We start from the raw sequence: 17,093 nt of genomic DNA on the forward strand, positions 1-17,093 counted from the left end.
GGTTCTTGAGAGGATCACACAGGATATCAGCAAGGTGACCACAGGATTTATCATCCAAACCAGGATACCTCTGAGAGTGAAAGGAGAATGACAAGATAGTTATGAGGGGGCATCAGGCACAAACCAGGACTGTCCTGGGCGAACCAGGGTGTTGTTACCCTGAATACAACCTGCACATAGCTCAGCCAGGTACCTGTCACAGAATAGAGAATAATACGCACGTGGTGGTGGTGGTGATGGTGATGCTGGTGGTCACGTGGGTGGTGATGGTGGTGACGGTGGTGCTGATGGCGGCGGCGGTAGTGGTATGGTAGCTGACCTCTCACTGAGCGTTTGCAGATACGCAGTGAATTAGCTCACGTAATCCTCACAACAAACCTGTGAGGGAGTTTTCCCATCTTACAGGTGAGCAAACAGGCACAGAGAGGTGGAGTCACTTGCCTTAGGTCACACAGGTAGTAAGCAGTGGAGCCAGGATTTCGAACTCTGGTCTGGCCCCAGAGTTGGGCTCTCAACCGTAACCTGCATGAATAAGAATCATGACAAATGTGCACGCTGGGCTGTGTCTGTGTGTGTGACTGGGTCCTGCCCGTAGGCTCCCGGGTGGGCAGATGGGCCAGCAGCCTTGACCACTTCTTGGCCCCCAGGTGTACGATGTTCCTCCATCGGTGAGCAAAGACGTGCCCGACGGCCCACTGCTGCGTGAGGAGACCTATGACGTGCCCCCCGCCTTCGCCAAGGCCAAGCCCTTTGACCCGACCCGCCACCCGCTGGTGCTCGCCGCACCCCCTCCGGACTCGCCAGCAGCGGAGGACGTGTACGACGTGCCGCCCCCGGCTCCTGACCTCTACGACGTGCCCCCCGGTTTGCGGCGGCCTGGCCCGGGCACCCTCTACGACGTGCCCCGAGAGCGGGTCCTTCCTCCCGAGGCAGCCAACGGCAGCGTGGCCGACGACGGTGTATACGCGGTGCCCCCCCCCGCCGAGCGAGAGGCCCCGGCCGACGCCAAGCGCCTGTCGGCCTCCAGCACGGGCAGCACACGCAGCAGCCAGTCGGCCTCCTCCCTGGAGGCGGCGGTGCCGGGCCGTGAGCCCCTGGAGCTGGAGGTGGCCGTGGAGGCCCTGGCACGGCTGCAGCAGGGCGTGAGCGCCACCGTGGCCCACCTCTTGGACCTGGCGGGCAGTGCGGGTGGGTGTGGGGGCTGGCGCAGCACCTCCGAGCCTCAGGAGCCTCCGGCACAGGACCTGCGGGCTGCCGTGGCCGCCGTCCACGGGGCCGTCCACGAGCTGCTGGAGTTTGCCCGCAGCGCTGTGGGCAATGCCGCCCACACTTCCGACCGCACGCTGCACGCCAAGCTTAGCCGGCAACTGCAGAAGATGGAGGACGTGTACCAGACGCTGGTGGCCCACGGTCAGACCCTTGACAGTAGCCGGGGAGGCCTGGGGGCCACTCCCGAAGACCTGGACCGCCTGGTGGCCTGCTCGCGGGCTGTGCCCGAGGATGTCAAGCAGCTGGCCTCCTTCTTGCATGGCAACGCCTCGCTGCTCTTCAGACGGACCAAAGCCTCTGTCCCAGGGCCTGAGGGGGGTGGCCCCCTGCACCCCAACCCCACCGACAAGGCCAGCAGCATCCAGTCCCGGCCCCTGCCCTCACCCCCCAGGTTCACCTCCCAGGACTCGCCTGATGGGCAGTACGAGAACAGTGAGGGGGGCTGGATGGAGGATTACGACTACGTCCACCTGCAGGTGGGTGCCCGCTCTGCCCAGGTCCCCTGGTCCTCTCGGGGCTCTGACTTGGCCACCCTGTCGTGGGCACCCTGATTCCCCCCCACAGAGGGCTCTTGTGGCCAAAGGAAGATGTGGTCCCCAGCAAGGCCTTGGTGAGTCCCTGTGCCCTCCTCACTTGGACCTTCCAGGCCAGATGGGTCCCTGGAAGCCCACCCTCAGCCTGTCTCAGGCCTGTGGACCCATGTGGCCCCGACATCAGGGATCCTGCAGTGCCAGCCAGGGAGGGCCCCTGAACACCTGCAAGGGCTGGGCCTCTCGTGACCAGGCCAGAGGTTAGGGATTTGGAGAGGTGAATTCTGAAGTACAAGCAAAGACAGAGATAGTAGCAGGCGTGGGGGAAACAAACAAGGTGATCGGAAGGTGGGGTGGGGTGGGCCTCTGAGCAGAGGCCAGGGTGCCAGCCGATTGGGCATCCCGGTGAGTGGCATTCCGGGCTGAGAGCCAGCAGGTGCCAAGGCCCAGTGGTCAGGGATGGGTGGGCAGACCCTATATGCCAAGGGGAGGGGCCTGGATGTGATTCCTGCCATGGGAGCTGGGGCAGGGAAGATCGACATGGCCGTGTGGAGTGTGCCTAGCCCCTTCCTGGGGGCAGGAGGTGAAGGAGGCCCGGGAGAGCCACTTCCTCCGGAAGCTGCCCCCACCCTGGGCCTGAGGCCGCAGTGTGAGCCTGGGTGCGGCTGCAGCGCCACCTGGTGGCCGCTGGTCTCACTGCACCCCGCTGGGCCTCAGGGGGCTTCTGGCTCAGCTGCATCCTTGTGTCTACCCTCCAGGGGAAGGAAGAGTTTGAGAAGACCCAGAAGGAGTTGCTGGAAAAGGGCAACATAATGCGGCAGGGGAAGGGCCAGCTGGAGCTGCAGCAGGTGAGGACACTCAGGTTCCCCAGCCTCTCCCAGCACAGGCGTCCCTAAGAATCTCTCCTAAGCTGAGCCTCCCAGGGCCCTCCCTGCTCAGCCCGTCCCCACTCAACTGCATGACTGTCTCCGTGTGTTCGTTGGATTTATGTTTAGGTTATTATGGTTAGATATCTCAGCACACACAGAAAACTGTGAAGACAGAAAAGAAGCCACTCACCCTCAGGGGTGGTCACCGTGCTCTGGGGCTGGTTTCCGGTCTTGCTCCTGCCTCGGAAGGGGCCTCTGTCCGTGTTTGAGATGCTACTTTGTGAACAGTTACATCTGCTTTTATCTCAAGATGTTTCCATGGCATTAAATATTCGTCATAAGTTGTTGTTGTTGTTTTTTTTTAATTTTTATTAATTAATTAATTTATTTATGGCTACTGTGTTTGGATCTTCGTTTCTGTGCGAGGGCTCTCTCTAGTTGCGGCAAGTGGGGGCCACTCTTCATCGCGGTGCGCGGGCCTCTCATTATCGCGGCCTCTCTTGTTGTGGAGCACAGGCTCCAGACGCGCAGGCTCAGCAGTTGTGGCTCACGGGCCCAGCCGCTCCGTGGCATGTGGGATCTTCCCAGACCAGGGCTTGAACCCGTGTCCCCTGCATTGGCAGTCAGACTCTCAACCACTGCACCACCAGGGAAGCCCAAAGTTGTTTTTAAAGTCAACCTACGTCTATTATGGTTGAATGTTTACGTTGTACCCAGTTTTTCTTATTGTAAATAATACTACTGTGTTTATCTGAGGACATTGGATTTTCTTCATATTTTGGCTTGTTTCCATAGAGTAGGAGAGGGATTTTTTTTTTAAATTATTTATTTACTTATTTTTGGCTGCGTTGGGTCTTCGTTGCTGTGTGCGGGCTCTCTTTAGTTGCGGCGAGCGGGGGCTACTCTTTGTTGCAGTGTGCGGGCTTCTCATTGCGGTGGCCTCTCTTGTCGTGGAGCGCGGGCTTTAGTAGTTGTGGCACGTGGGCTCAGTAGTTGTGGCTCGCGGGCTTTAGTAGTTGTGATACATGGGCTCAGTAGTTGTGGCGCACAAGCTTAGTTGCTCCGTGGCATGTGGGATCTTCCCGGACCAGGGCTCGAACCCATGTCCCCTGCATTGGCAGGGGGATTCTTAACCACTGCGCCACCAGGGGAGTCCGGGATTTTCTTTTTTTAAGGGAGTTTTATTTTGATTATGAAGATTTAAAAAATTAAAATATAGTCTAGTACAAAATAAACACAGAAATATCACCCGGAAAGTTTTCCTCACCCCACCTTCCCTGGGCATGGGGAAGGATGGTGTAGGAGAGAGCCCACCAGGTTCACCCTGAGACCTGGGCCATGGTGTGCGTTTTTCAAAGCCACGTTTCCCCAGCTGTCAAGCGGGAAGTGTAGTTGCATCCGTCTTGGGGTCGATGTGAGAATTAAATGAGTAAACAATATGTAATGCTTAGGAGGTGCTGGGCACATAGAACATGTTCAGTAAAGGTACAGATGTTAATAATTATATATGTATGGAATCTCCACTGACTTAGGAAATGGGCATGTGCTTTATCTTCTTTGTCTTTCTCTGGACTGTTGCAACATTTATTTAACCAGTCCTGTGTTGGTGGACATTTAGTTTGTTCCCAGAGCTACTTTTGTAAACAAAGCTGTGCTGACTATAAATCTCTTCACATATCTGGTCAGTCACTTAGATAAATTACTAGAAGCTGGGATAAAAGGAATGTGAGTGAGAAACTAAAGATCTAGAGTTCCTAAGCGAGGGACATCAAGTACAAATAAAATACAGGAACATAAAATACCCTGACAGGGAAGTTTGTCGCTCGCTTTCTGCATCAGTGAAAAATCTGGAAACAGCCCCTGCCTGCCACCACCAAATACCTCACAGTAGAGTACTGGTTGAATAAAGTGCGAGCATTCGTACAGTAGAATATTGTGTAGCTACCAAGAGTTTGTCAAAGAATGAAAAAGACCCACCGAAGGTAAAACAGAACAAAAAGAGTGTATTCTCCCACTGGACGGAAGAGCCAAGCAAGTTTCACCAGGTAGCCTACGAGGGAAAGAAAGAGGGTTTCACGTGCTAGGAAGGGACAGTTTCACACTGGTTTGCTAATTAAAGTAAAGCCTGAAACCTTGGTTAGACAAGTACCTGAGTCCCTGAGTCTGTGTTCATGGCTGGTCCCAACGACCCAGTCAGAACCAGCTTGTGGTGAGGACGTGTTAGTCCACACCGCTGCCGCCTAGGCAAGGCTGCTGCTGGTGGAAACTTTTACCATGTGCTTTATACGTTCTCACTGATAGGAAGTGAATGACCCGTTGCTGGGTGCTAAAGGTAGGCTATAAAATATTATATATTGTGTGTTTCTGGTCTTCTAATTATAAAGGAAATGGGAATATTCCTGTTTAAAGGAAGACGTCTTTGAGGAATATTCACCGGTTTTTCCTGTGAATATTTGTTTCCTGAAATTTGCAAATACCATGACCTTTTTGCTTTTGTTTAAAAGTCTTATTATGGGAAATTTAATACATGTATAAAATTGAAGAAAATAGTCCCCCAGGTACCCACTGGAGAAAAGGAACCCCGGGTACCATTCACCCAGCCCCAGCCATTCTCAGCACCAGTAATCCAGTGTATGTAGACCCCTTTCCCACCTGTGCCCACCCCCGCCGCCCGATCATTTTGAAGATGTTACATCATTTCATCTGCAAATACGTCAGTGTATATTTCTAAAAGACGGTTTACCAGAGATTTAACAGATTTCTGGATGCATGGGATTCCAGTTGATAACTATCTTTCTTTCTGCTTGGTGTCTTTGAATCTTTTTACACTGCATATGTTAAGGAGAAAAAAATTTTTTTAACTTTTCATTTTGAAATATTTGTAGATTCATAGAAAGTTTGAAGGAAAGTACAAAGCAGTCCTGTGTCCCCTTCTCCCAGTTTCTCCCAGTGATCGCATCTGAAGTCACTAGATAACAGCACCCAAACCAATAGACTGACATCCCTCACCCCTGCCGCTGCTCATCTGTTCCCATTTCTAGCATTTTGTCATTTCAAAAATGTTATATAAACGGAATTATTTGAGATTGGTGGGAAAGTTATTTGGAGACTGTCCAGAAGGCAGGCAGGGATATGTGCTCGGCCAGTAGGACAGAGGTAGCCTGTTCCCCTGCCCACTGACTCTGAGCTTTGTCACTTTCCAGAAGGGCCCCCTCTCTGTCCCTTTTGCTCTGTGGCTGTGGTTTTCACTCTGTTCTCCCTCTTCCCCAGCTGAAGCAGTTTGAACGGCTGGAGCAGGAGGTGTCACGGCCCATAGACCACGACCTGGCCAACTGGATGCCAGCCCAGCCCCTGGCACCGGGGCGGACGGGCGGCTTGGGGCCCTCGGACCGGCAACTGCTGCTCTTCTACCTGGAGCAGTGCGAGGCGAACCTGACCACGCTCACCAACGCGGTGGATGCCTTCTTCACCGCCGTGGCCACCAACCAGCCCCCCAAAATCTTCGTGGCACACAGCAAGTTTGTCATCCTCAGCGCCCACAAGCTGGTATTCATCGGGGACACACTGTCACGGCAGGCGAAGGCGGCCGACGTCCGCAGCCAGGTGACCCACTACAGCAACCTGCTGTGTGACCTGCTGCGCGGCATCGTGGCCACCACCAAGGCCGCTGCCCTCCAGTACCCGTCGCCTGCCGCCGCCCAGGACATGGTGGACAGGGTCAAGGAGCTGGGCCACAGCACCCAGCAGTTCCGCCGGGTCCTGGGCCAGCTGGCAGCTGCCTGAGAGCCGTCAGCCAGAGGGACGGAGGGCAGGGGAGGAGGGTGGCGATGGGCCCCAGAGAGCCACCGTGCCGCGGGCGTGGGGACAGGCGACCCCAGCTCCACCCGGGCCTGGTGCCCCAGACTGTACAGGGATTTGTGTATATTTATGGCGGGGCAGGATGTGGGACGGTGCCTCCTCAAAGGAGCCCGAGCAGAGCTGGGCCCCGGAGCCCAGGCCAGGAGTGGCTGGCCGTCTTTCCTGAGCGTGCTGAGGGCCCAGGAGGGCCCAACATTCGGGGCCGGGCGGGGGGCTCGCAGACCGCTTGACCCACGTAGCCTCAGGTGACCCCTCGGGCTGACCAGCCCCATGAGGGTGCCGTGTCCCCCTGGCAGGGCAAGCGTGGCTGTGGTGTATTCTCTCTGCACCAGGAGAAAACCCTAAAAAACTATTTTTCATTATTGATTTTCCAATCATTTGACTAATAGTCTACATTTAAATAAAATTTAAAAAATGAAAAGCATTCTCCTGAGGTGTGAGAGGCAAGAGGACCTGTGAGTGGGAGGGCAGGTGTTTGCCACTCTGGATGCCACAGGTGGAGTCACGGGTTGAAGAGATCTGTGGTGAGGCTGTGGGCAGCGCCTCGGGAGGGTGAGGAGAAGGTGGGTCCCTTCAGAAGAAAACGAAGGCTTGGGGGAGCCTGGGCAGCTGGAGGGAGGCTGAAGAGCAGCCGTCAGAATCCAGGGCTTGAGGCCAGAAAGGCTCAGCGTGAGTGCAGTGGCCAAGGGCGCAGCCGCTGCTGAGGTTTGATGAAAATCCAGCATGGTCCCTGGGCAGGCGGCCGAGGCGAAGGCAGATGCAGGGCGATGTGCGGGGGGGGAGCAGCTCCAGGAGCTGCTCCAGGGCCCCTGCATCCCAAGGCAGAGAGCGCCCCGCTAGGGGCGCCGCTGGGAGATACACTGTTCCACGGAGAGAAACTTGCTTTCACAGGCCTTATCCAGAACTTAGCTCTTAGAAAGCAGCTCTTAACTTCAGCTTGTGGAACTTCTCCACAAGTGTCCCCTTTGAATTACACATGGACTTGGACTCCCAGTTGGGAGGTAGGAGACAAGAGGGTCCCTCACCCTGGGTCAGGGGCCCCCTTCCCGGAAGTCTGGGGTATGTCTGGCAGCCCAAGTAAGGTGAGAGCTCTGGGGACCAGTGGTCCTGCTCCCAGCTCTCGCCATTTCTGCGTGTGAACTTGAGTCTCATTTCCCCCGTCTCTGTGAAGAAGGGAGTAGGGCTGGGTATCTGCCAGCTCTCTCAGCTCTGAGCTCCAGAGGGGACCTCGGTGAAGGCAGCCATCCTCCCGCCCCGGTGAAGGCACAGAAGTGAAGATGCAAGCGGTTTTATTTGGGTTTTACACACATGGGGGCTGGGGCAGGGCAGAGGCTCAGTTGGCCTCTAGAACTCCGAGAACCCAGGGAATAAACTTGGTGACCCGGGTGTACACGCCTGGTGAGAACGGGCCACACCGGCCGCTGCCCCAGGACACGATGCCCACCAGGGTCCAGGCTCCATCCTTCTGGCAGACCAGGGGGCCACCAGAGTCACCCTGTAGGAGGAGATAGGACTTGTGTTCAAGCCTGAAAGGGAGTACCAGGGCCCTGGTGTGCCCGGACCTGGCAAGTCCAGGGGGTGCAGACAAAGCACAAGTGGGGACCCAGTGGTTGTGCACAAGAGACTCAGATCTGCTCAAATGGCAGCCCCAGCTCGGCCACCTACTCCTGGAGGGCCTGGGGCAGGTGGCTTATCCTCTCAGCCTCCCCATCATCTGTAAAATAGGCTGAAGCGTCCAGCTCGTGGGGTTGGTGTGAGATTAAATACCCCTGGGAAGCCCCACACCACACCTGGCCAGAGCCGGACCTCACCAGGGGCATCTGATAGGGCTGGTCCAGCCCTTCACTGGGGCACTGGGCAGGGCATGAAGTTAGACAGGTCATGGCAGAGAGGAGTGGGCCTCCTGGCCTGGCCAGGGGAGGCACGGTCAGTGAGGGCGGGCAGGGTAGCGGAGCCAGGCCGTACCATGCAGGAGGAGATGCCGCTGGCGCCCGCACAGATCATCATGTCGGTGACCTTGCTGCCCCAGTACTTCCTGCAGTCGGCGTTGGACACGATGGGCAGGGTCGCCTGCTGCAGCTTGTCGGGGGTCTCGAGAGCTGCAAGGACAGAGGGCATGGGGTCAGGGCCCCTCATCCCACCAGCCCGCCCCTGGGGAGAAGAGACGAGGGGCCGCCTGAGCCCTGCCCTCCCCCTGCACGGTGCTCGTCTTCCTCCGTCACGATGATCGTGGACACCGAGCTTCGAGCCTTCCCTGACACCTTCAAAGAGTCTGGGACGCGGCTCCTCTGCGATTCCACACCAGACAGCGGGGACTGTGCTTCCAGCAGTTGTTGCAACAAGTCCTGCCTCGGAGCCCCGTGTGCTCTGGGCCTTGCCGGCCACTGTGTGTGGGTGGAGGGGCCGGCCTTCCTCCCCAGGGAAGGGGATGGACGTCCTTCTGACTGGGGACACTGGAGGGGACCCCCAAGGGAGCACTTCCCTCCTGCTGCCCTTTCCCGGCTGCTTCTGTCCTGTTACGGGACCAGCCGGTGGGCCGTGGCCGGGGCAGAAGAACTCAGGACGCCGAGGAAGAACCTGCGGAGGGGTGGCACCTGGGCGCTCAGGCCCGAACCCGACCAGGACATTGGACTCCGGGCCCAGACTTCAGGGGCGCTGGACGCACCCACCCTCCTCAGTCTGGAGGGAAATCCGGGCTGTCCATCTCCTTGCAGGTTCTCGCCCGAGACTTGCTGGTACTTAGGTGTTTCTTCAGAAACTGTTTACGTATATATTATTAACCCTCATTTTTATTCATGTTTGGTAGGGTTTTCATTAAGAGGGTTTTAAGTAAAGAAATGGAAGATTTATTGACTGTTGCAATTTATGATTGTGTTTGGAATTTAGACCAAAAAACAGAATGAGTCTCACTCCTGAAAAGTCCTCAGGGCACTCACCGTTGTACCGGGTCTTGCCCCAGCCCGTGGTGGCGCACAGGGAGCCCGCAGGGAAGCTGGCGTTGGCGCTGGGCAGGCACACGGCGGACACGGTCCCAGAGAGGCTCGCGGGCGTGGCCAGCTTCAGCAGGGCGATGTCGTTTCGGACCGTGCGCAGGTCCCACAGGGGGTGTTCAAAGACCTGTGTGGAAAGGGTGGGGGCTGGGTGGGCCGCAGAGGGAGGACTTGGGAGATTTTAGGGGCACACAGGCCTGCACACTGGGAGGGGCCGGCGGTGCCGAAGGGGCAGAGTGTTGAGAAGGGAACGCAGATGAGGCTGAACAGACCAAATCCCTGGGGTGCTGGGGAAATGGCATGTGACATATTTTGCGTTTTTCTACAATGAGCAAAACTTATAATCAGAAACAACCTTCAGTGTTTGTAAAGGAGCTTTATTATTTGGGAAAGAGAAGAAAGCTCAGACTGGAGCAGTGCCAGCGGGGTGAGGCCTGAGCCGCCGGCCGGGGTCGTCTGCCCCCTCTCCCCCTGCCCTCCTGCTCCTCTGCGCCCCAGGGGCCCACCCTCCTGGCTGCCCGCCCGGCCGTCTGTACCTCAGCGACCCTCAGCACCTGGACTGCCTCCTCCTCGGAGCCGTGATCAGACACCCCGGCCACCACGAGGTGACTCTTCCTGGAGAGAAAGGAGGTGGCAGACGGAGCTCAGGCTCACGGCCACCTCCTCAGAGGAGCGCCCGGACAGCGTGCCAGGCAGGGTGAGCCCCGGCTGGGCTACTGAATCGCGTGGTGACCTTGGGGCCTCAGTTTCCCCATCTGTACAGTGAAGGCAGAGGCCCAGACCAGCTGTCTTGGACCAAGCTGGGGTCTGGGGAGGTGGGGCGCTAGGGCTGGGGTCTTCTGCAGCCTGGGGACAGAGCAGCTTCTGCCAGACTCTTTCCCACTCGCCGGCAGCGCCCGGTCGGGGTTAGGAGCGAGTGAAGGTGGTCTCTTCAGGCAGGTGAAGTGGGGGCCCCTCCTGCCCCAGCCCAGGCCTCACCTGACCCCGCAGTGGGCGGCGGTGACCACCCAGCCCTCGCTGATGAGGGAGCCCCCGCAGAAGTGGAAGCCGGAGCTGGTCTGCGGAGACGGGGGGAGGGGGAGTCAGCCTTGCCTCTCCTGCCTGACCCCTCCCTGTCTAACCTGCCCCTCCTCAGCCTCCCCCTCACCTGCAGGGACACCTGCCAGGGCCAGGAGCCGGGGACAGCGTCCTCCCCGTTGACGATCCTGGACAGGCCGCTCAGCACAGGGTCGATGGTGGGGACCCCGCAGCCTGAGGGGCAAGGACAGTGCGGCTGGTCAGTGGGTGGTGCCCCAAGGGGGTCAGGGGAAGACTCAGCACTTCCAGGTCTCTGTGGCACCCTGGCACCCAGAGTTTTGTCCGCTGCAAGGAATTCAGCCCCCCACCGGTCCAGCTGACAGCTGCCCTTAGAAGGTGCCCTTGTGGACGGTCCCCGAGGCTGAGGGTATCTGGAGTTGGGGCCCAGGCTCCCCCGCCTGCTCTGTGCCCTGAGGGGAGTGTCCAACCCACTCTGAGCCCAGGATTCTGTCCTGAGGGCTGGGATGTCCTGCTTGAGTCCTGGGGGCTCTCATGGCCTCTGAGTCTGCAGGGGGAGCAGGTTTGGGTGAGGTTGTTACCCCAGTTGGGGTGGCACACACGCAGGAGGCTGTCCAGATCCAGAGGGTGGAGGTGCAGGGCAAGATGGATGGGCCTGGGGGACATTCTCGAGGCAGCATTCACACAGCCTGGTGGCACATTTGGAGGGTGGAGGAGCCCAGACCACCCCAGCTTCTGAGTGGATGGAGGAGACCAAATTAGGCAGGGCCCAAGGGACCTCCAGGCAGTGGAGGGGGCTCCAGGAGCGCCCAGTGGAGGAGTGGGGAGCTGGGCAGAGCAGCCCAAGGAGGCTCAGGGGGCAGCTGGAGGGGCAGGTGGCAGGGGTAGTTAGAGGTACGAGGACTAGGGCCCTCCTGTTCCCTGCCTCTGGGTTGGGGGTCAGGGGGTGGGCGAGGCTCGGCCTGGGGCTGCCAGGCCTGCCTGAGCCTTGCACTTACCGAAGCTGCTGCCAAAGAGGAAGAAGCCAAGGACAACCCAGAGAAGGGCCATGGTATGTGACTCAGCAGGTGAGATGGGGTCTGCCCGAGGGACCGCCCAATATATTCCCTCAACCCACCAATCTTAGCCTGCCTCGCCATCCCCTCCTTATCATGAGACCTTGGGCTGAGAAGCACCTGGCTCCAACGTGGGCCTGAGCCCTTGGGGGCCACTCCTGGGAAGGTTTCCTGGAATCACAGGTGTGTGGGCAGGCCCTGGGCACACTGAGCCGGGGGTGAATGGTGAGGACCCCGAAGTTGGAGGTGGGAGCATGAGGTGAGAGGTGGGGGCCAAGGTTCCCCTTTATCTGCCTGTGCCCTTCCTGGCCACTCTTGGGAGGTGGACTAAGGAGGGGCCCTCCCAGACACCTGGTTCAGTGAAGGTCCAAATTCAGGAGCAGAGTGAACTCTCAGAAGCCCCAAAACAGGTCACAGACACCATCAGCGTATCTTCCACTGGTTTATTGAGGCTTTGTGGAAGCAAGGTCAGCAGGGAGGCCAGGGTGAAGCCTGGTCGTCAGTTGGCTGCCAGGATCTGCTGCACCCAGGGGATGAGTGCAGTGACGCGGGCATACACGCCGGGGCTGGAGGTGGAGCAGGTGCCGCTGCCCCAGGACACAATGCCCACCAGGGTCCAGGCTCCCTTCTTCCGGCAGACCAGGGGGCCACCAGAGTCGCCCTGCAGGACAGGGAGGAGGGGGCTTGGATCTGGCAGCCCAGGTGGCCTGGCCCAGAGGCCCCTGAACGTTGTTCCCAGAGCCCAGTCCCAGGCCCGATAGCCAGTAGAAGCTCAAAACATGCATATGAGAAGGATTATGAAAGAAACTTCAGCAGCTCCTGTGGTTTGTGCCCCTGGAAGTCTGGGCCACCCCCTGGGGTGGGGTCCTATAACAGAGGCTCAATGGAGCAGGTTTGATTGATAGGAGGAAAGCATGGGTGGTGCTGGCCGTGGGGCTACTGTGAGGGAGGAAGGGCTGCCAGACCCCTTCTGGAGCCCTTCTGGGCCACCATGCTCTGCTCCCCAGGCTGTGCACTGCACAATTCCAGGAGGTGCCATTACTCAGACTTTGCTATTAGTGGAATCTTGCAATATGGCAGCTCTGAGAACAGAGCCCCTTGCTCTGGCACCTCTCTGCTGAGGTCACTGATGACCCTCCAGGAGCCCTATCTTCCCAACCACTCAGGCAGGAATGCCCAGGGAGAGAGTGGCAGGCCCTAGAAAGAGGTCTGCCTGCTACTTCCATTTCCTCTCTCTTTGCCCAAGCCCTTGGCCTGGGCTTTAGCCTGAACCCACCCCAGGCTGGGAGGGAAGGGAGCCTGGGAGGCCATACCATGCAGGAGGAGACGCCGCTGGCGCCGGCGCAGACCATGCTGTTGGTGATCTTGTTGCCCCAGTATTTCTTGCAGTTGGCGTTGGACAGGAGGGGCAGAGTCGCCTGCTGCAGCCTGTCGGGGGTGTTGGCATCTGGAAGGGCAGGGTGGGGGGTTAGTGACTGCTGCCCCCACCTCCCACCTGGCCAGCCAGTGGTCTCTCATCACTCACTGGTGTGTTTGGTCAGGCCCCAGCCGGTCGTGACGCACAGCATCCCGGCGGGGAAGTTATCGTTAGCTCTGGGCAGGCACACGGCGGACACGGTCTTGGAGAAGCGCGCAGGCGTGGCCAGCTTCAGCAGGGTGATGTCGTTGTTGTTGCTGAACATGTTGTACCTGGGGTTCTTGAAAACCTGTGGGGCAGGGCCAGACAGCTGCCTTTGGGGTCTGGGAAGAAGCCGACCGGGGCAGAACCTGGCGCCAGGCTACCCCTCACGGCCTCAGTGCTCCTCCGTGGACAATGGCCTGTTCAACTCGGCAGCTCCTTCCATGGCCCCAGGAGCCCGAGGCCCAGGCCCAGGGTGCAGACCTTCCCCTCATGGAGCCTTGCACACCCTGCTTTCTGCTTTGCCCCATCATGATGGGGTATTGGGGTGACCGGGAGGAGCTGGGGCCCTGGGGGTTAGCCTGGGATGCACACTCCCGAGGGCCCACCCTGCCTGGGGTCACACCTGGACCCTGGGGGCTGCCATACCTTGGCAATCTTCAACACCTGGATGTCCTCGGCGTCTGAGCCCTGGTCAAACTCCCCGGCCACGACCAGATGGGAGGTTCTGGAGAAGGCCAGAGAAAGGAGTGGTTCCTGCCGTGACGGGGGCATTTGGGGTGCAGGGTGCTTATGTGTGTGAGTGCACGCGTGTGCAGGCGTAATGCGCATGCGTGTCTTTGTGTGTCTGCACACACGGCTGTGGTGTCGATCAGAGATGGAAGCTCAGAATCTCAACTGGGCCTACAGCCCGCCATGTGTTTTCCCAGGGACCCCTAGGACACTGGAAGGACCTGGGTTTGCTACACATTTCCAAATAAGAAACTGGGAAATGAAGGCGTTAAAGGGCAAGTCCTCAGTGCTGGAGGAAACCACCCCAAGGGGTTTCTTGGGGACCCCGGGCTCTCACTTGACCCCGCAGTGGGCGGCGGTGACCACCCAGTCCTCGCTGATGAGGGAGCCCCCGCAGAAGTGGAAGCCGGTGTTGTCCTGGAGGAAGATGGGGAGGGTCAGCCCCACCCGGACACCAGCAAAACCGATCCGGGCAGCAGCCCCCAGCTGGGCTAATACCCCAGTGCATCCCCCTACTCGTGTGCAGAATTCCCCCCTCACCTGCAGGGACACCTGCCAGGGCCAGGAGCCGGGGACAGCGTCCTCCCCATTGACGATCTTGGACAGGCCGCTCAGCACAGGGTCGATGGCAGGGACCCCGCAGCCTGAGGGTGGAAGTATGGAGTGAGGGAGGGGTGGAGGCCAAGGGAGCACCCAGGACTCACCGCCCCAGGAATACTCCAGGGACAATTTAGGCTGACATGTGCTCCAGCCCAGACAAGCCCCACAGGCTGAGCTTGAGGTGGTGGCAGGGCCAAAGCCTGGGCTGGGAGGCCCTATCACTGCCTACCTTAACCACTCTGAGTCTCAATTTTCCCACCAGCAAAATGGGGATCTTACAGTCGCTAACCTCACAGAGTTGGTATAATAAGGATGAAAGATGCTTTGCCTTAGCAGACAAAGCAGGCAAAGCAGGAACTCGCTCAGTTCCTGGCACACAGTGAACACAAGTTTAAAAGTTTAAGAGGGCTGGTTCAAGGGCATGAAAGGGCTGATGGGCTGATGGGGGCCAAGCCACACTTGCTCATCATCTGAGCCTGCCTGGGAGCCACCAACCATTCACAGAGCCTTCTGTCCCTCTGGAATTGCTCCCCCTCCTTGCACATGACGCGAGGCCCCAGGAAGGTCTACCTCCGCCCCGGGGGCCTCACGCTGGCTGGTCTGGTCCAGTCCTCCCAGCATCCTCATCGTAGAGATGGAGCTGGTGAGGCTCAGAGAGGGCGAAAGACTCGCTCAGGCTCACACCACCACGCACAACTGAACTGGGAGCAGGGACCCCGCTGTTCCTTGCTGGCCTTGGCGTTGGTGGGGCCAGCACCCCTTCCAGCAGTTGGTGGAAGGGTAGACAGCCTTCCCGGCCTCTGCCTGCCCTGGTGCTCACCAAAGGCCGTGCCCAGGAGGGCGCAGCAGGAGAGAAGCCAGAGGAAGGTCATGGTGCCGCAGTCAGGGAGGTGTAGGACACCTGCCTGGAGGGCTCCCCATTATATCCTTGTGCGCCAGGCTGTTATCTGAAGACCTTGAGGTGATAATCCCTTTCCTGGGCATGTGTCCCAGTGGGCAGGATATGCCCGAGCAGGGCTGGCATCAGGGCCTGGGATGGCAGCAGCTGGGGCCAGGATCTAGGGCAAAGTTGGTGCCAAACAAGGTGGCCCTCCACCCACAGCTAAGGGGAAGGGGACATTCAGGTTTCCTCCTCCAGGCCCTACCTCTAGAGGGGCCCTGCGGGCAGCAGCCAGGCCTGGGCCAGATTTGAGCCCCAGCCAAGTCTCTTATGGTCTGGAGGACCTTGGACAAGTAATTTAGTTGGTCTGCAGTTGTTCAAAACCCCATGGGCAGTGTGGTCAAGTAGGGGGAGGGGCAGGGACCAAAGCATGGTGAGGGCACAGGTGACCAGTGGGCTGAGGATGCTCCCCTAGTCTTAGGATGACCAAGAAGGCTCAATGGCTCAGTTCAGTATCAGTGGCAGTCACGTGGGCTGGTTCAGAGGGCAAGCCGCCCACTGCCCGTTCACGTGGAGACAGGCCCCTCCACCCAGGCATCCTGCCCTTGGAATTGAGTACATGGCATTCAGGTGCAGGACTGGGCCCAGGGCCAGCCAGGGGGCCTCTGCTATCATCCCAGCAAGAGCTTCTGGAGGCTACACCAGGCGGGAAAGCAGGGGGCAAGGAGGCCTGTTTCAGGTGGGCAGCCGGGCCCTTTCCCAGCAACTGGGAAACTGGGGAGGGAGAAATTTGAAGGTGAGACTGCCAGGCACAGGGCAAGTACCCCAAAACACATAGGTAAAACGATATCTTATGGCTATTTTTAATTTCCATTGCATTGATGATTGTAGTGTGGTGGGTAACAGGTTTCAGCACAAAACAGCTGTGGGGCCTCGGGCAAGTTACACTCTCTGATCCCATTTCTAAATATGTAAAATGGGGATCCTTAGAGCAAGGGTCCCACTTTATGAAAGGGCACAGTCCATACTGAGTGTGCTGGGACCAGACCTAACACAATCCACGCTGGTCGGACCTGGTACTTCTCCTTCTTGACTCGCCTGTGGGGTCCCTTTGTGCGTTCTAGAAGACTGCCAACGACAGGGAGGGATGGCCACAGTGCACTAGGTGGGAAAGCAGAGCACGAAACAGGATGCAGAGTGTGGCCCCATCTGTATGAAACCCACCACTTGTGCAATTCCATCCATCCTATCAACCAGCGCTTACCAGGCCCCTGCTGGAACAGAACAAACGAAAGAAAGAAACACAAATTCCTGCCTTACAAGCTTAGGTGGGAAAGGGGTAGGGAGTTTATGGAAAAGAGTTAAAAAAAAAAAAAAAGTAAAATATACATTACTACCAGCTAAGGAGTCATCATTATCATTGTTATTATTATTATTATTATTAATACCGAGGCAGGAGGGCCTCACTCCGAAGGGGACATTAAGTTGCGACCTAAGAGTCTGCCAAGCTATCTGGGTGGAGACGGTGTCCAGGGAGAGGGAACAGGGAGGGCAAAGGCCTGGTGGAGGGGAGTCTGGGTGGCACCAAGAGCCGAAAGGACACGAGGCAGGGCGGAGAGGCCAAGGGGCCGACAGAGGAAGGCCCTGGTGAAGGTACAGGGCTGTCCCGAGTGGCTGCCAAGATGCGAGGTGGCAGCCGCCGGGCCTGAGTGGGGGAGGGGCGTGGCCGGTGAGGGAGGGCACGCGGCGGCTCGAACCCACCCGTGGTTGTGGCCTTGGGAGCCGACAGCTGGCCCAGGTCCTGCCCGCCCAGCGCCCCCTGCTCTCGGTTGCCAGAGACCTGGGAACTCGCGCAGCTGCGGGTGGGGGCGGGGAA

The 17,093-nt window shown here is 58.4% G+C and overlaps 3 protein-coding genes across 12 annotated transcripts in view; 1 reads left to right on the top strand and 2 right to left on the bottom strand.

Moving 5' to 3' along the window:
• The window catches only part of BCAR1 (BCAR1 scaffold protein, Cas family member), a 52,825-nt gene extending 45,878 nt beyond the window's left edge, over positions 1–6,947 (top strand). For 5 of the 7 annotated variants that reach the window (XM_082366333.1, XM_082366334.1, XM_082366335.1 and 2 more), the window contains 3 exons: positions 648–1,745; positions 2,558–2,647; positions 5,939–6,947. In XM_082366333.1, coding sequence (XP_082222459.1) covers positions 648–1,745; positions 2,558–2,647; positions 5,939–6,451 — 1,701 coding nt within the window. In that variant the 3' untranslated portion in view covers positions 6,452–6,947. The remainder of the gene's footprint in view (positions 1–647; positions 1,746–2,557; positions 2,648–5,938) is intronic. The other 2 variants (XM_082366332.1, XM_082366331.1) reach the window with 1 other exon arrangement.
• Positions 6,948–7,092: 145 nt separating this feature from the next.
• On the bottom strand, positions 7,093–11,601 carry LOC309616153 (chymotrypsinogen B-like; the record flags this gene model as incomplete). Its single annotated transcript, XM_082366423.1, has 7 exons — positions 7,093–8,021; positions 8,492–8,625; positions 9,463–9,643; positions 10,053–10,131; positions 10,495–10,574; positions 10,664–10,767; positions 11,550–11,601. 7 exons carry the CDS (start codon positions 11,599–11,601, stop codon positions 7,860–7,862), a joined length of 792 nt encoding a protein of 263 aa, XP_082222549.1. The 3' UTR covers positions 7,093–7,859.
• A 434-nt stretch (positions 11,602–12,035) lies between these two features.
• Positions 12,036–17,082, bottom strand: LOC309616144 (chymotrypsinogen 2). Of its 4 annotated transcripts, none has more exons than XM_082366407.1 (7): positions 15,158–17,082; positions 14,278–14,381; positions 14,075–14,154; positions 13,654–13,732; positions 13,132–13,312; positions 12,920–13,053; positions 12,036–12,267 (listed from the first exon to the last, which is right to left on the bottom strand). In XM_082366407.1, exons 1-7 carry the CDS (start codon positions 15,207–15,209, stop codon positions 12,106–12,108), a joined length of 792 nt encoding a protein of 263 aa, XP_082222533.1. In that variant the 5' UTR covers positions 15,210–17,082; the 3' UTR covers positions 12,036–12,105. The 4 variants fall into 4 exon arrangements, with proteins under 4 accessions (XP_082222533.1, XP_082222532.1, XP_082222531.1 ...); XM_082366406.1 differs by having other exon boundaries at positions 14,075–14,381; positions 15,158–16,488; positions 16,979–17,053; XM_082366405.1 differs by having other exon boundaries at positions 14,075–14,381; positions 15,158–16,491; positions 16,979–17,035.
• Between the last annotated feature and the right edge of the window lie 11 nt (positions 17,083–17,093).

This window comes from Balaenoptera borealis (genome assembly GCF_965194805.1).
Source record: "Balaenoptera borealis genome assembly, chromosome: 19".
Lineage (NCBI taxonomy): Eukaryota > Metazoa > Chordata > Mammalia > Artiodactyla > Balaenopteridae > Balaenoptera > Balaenoptera borealis.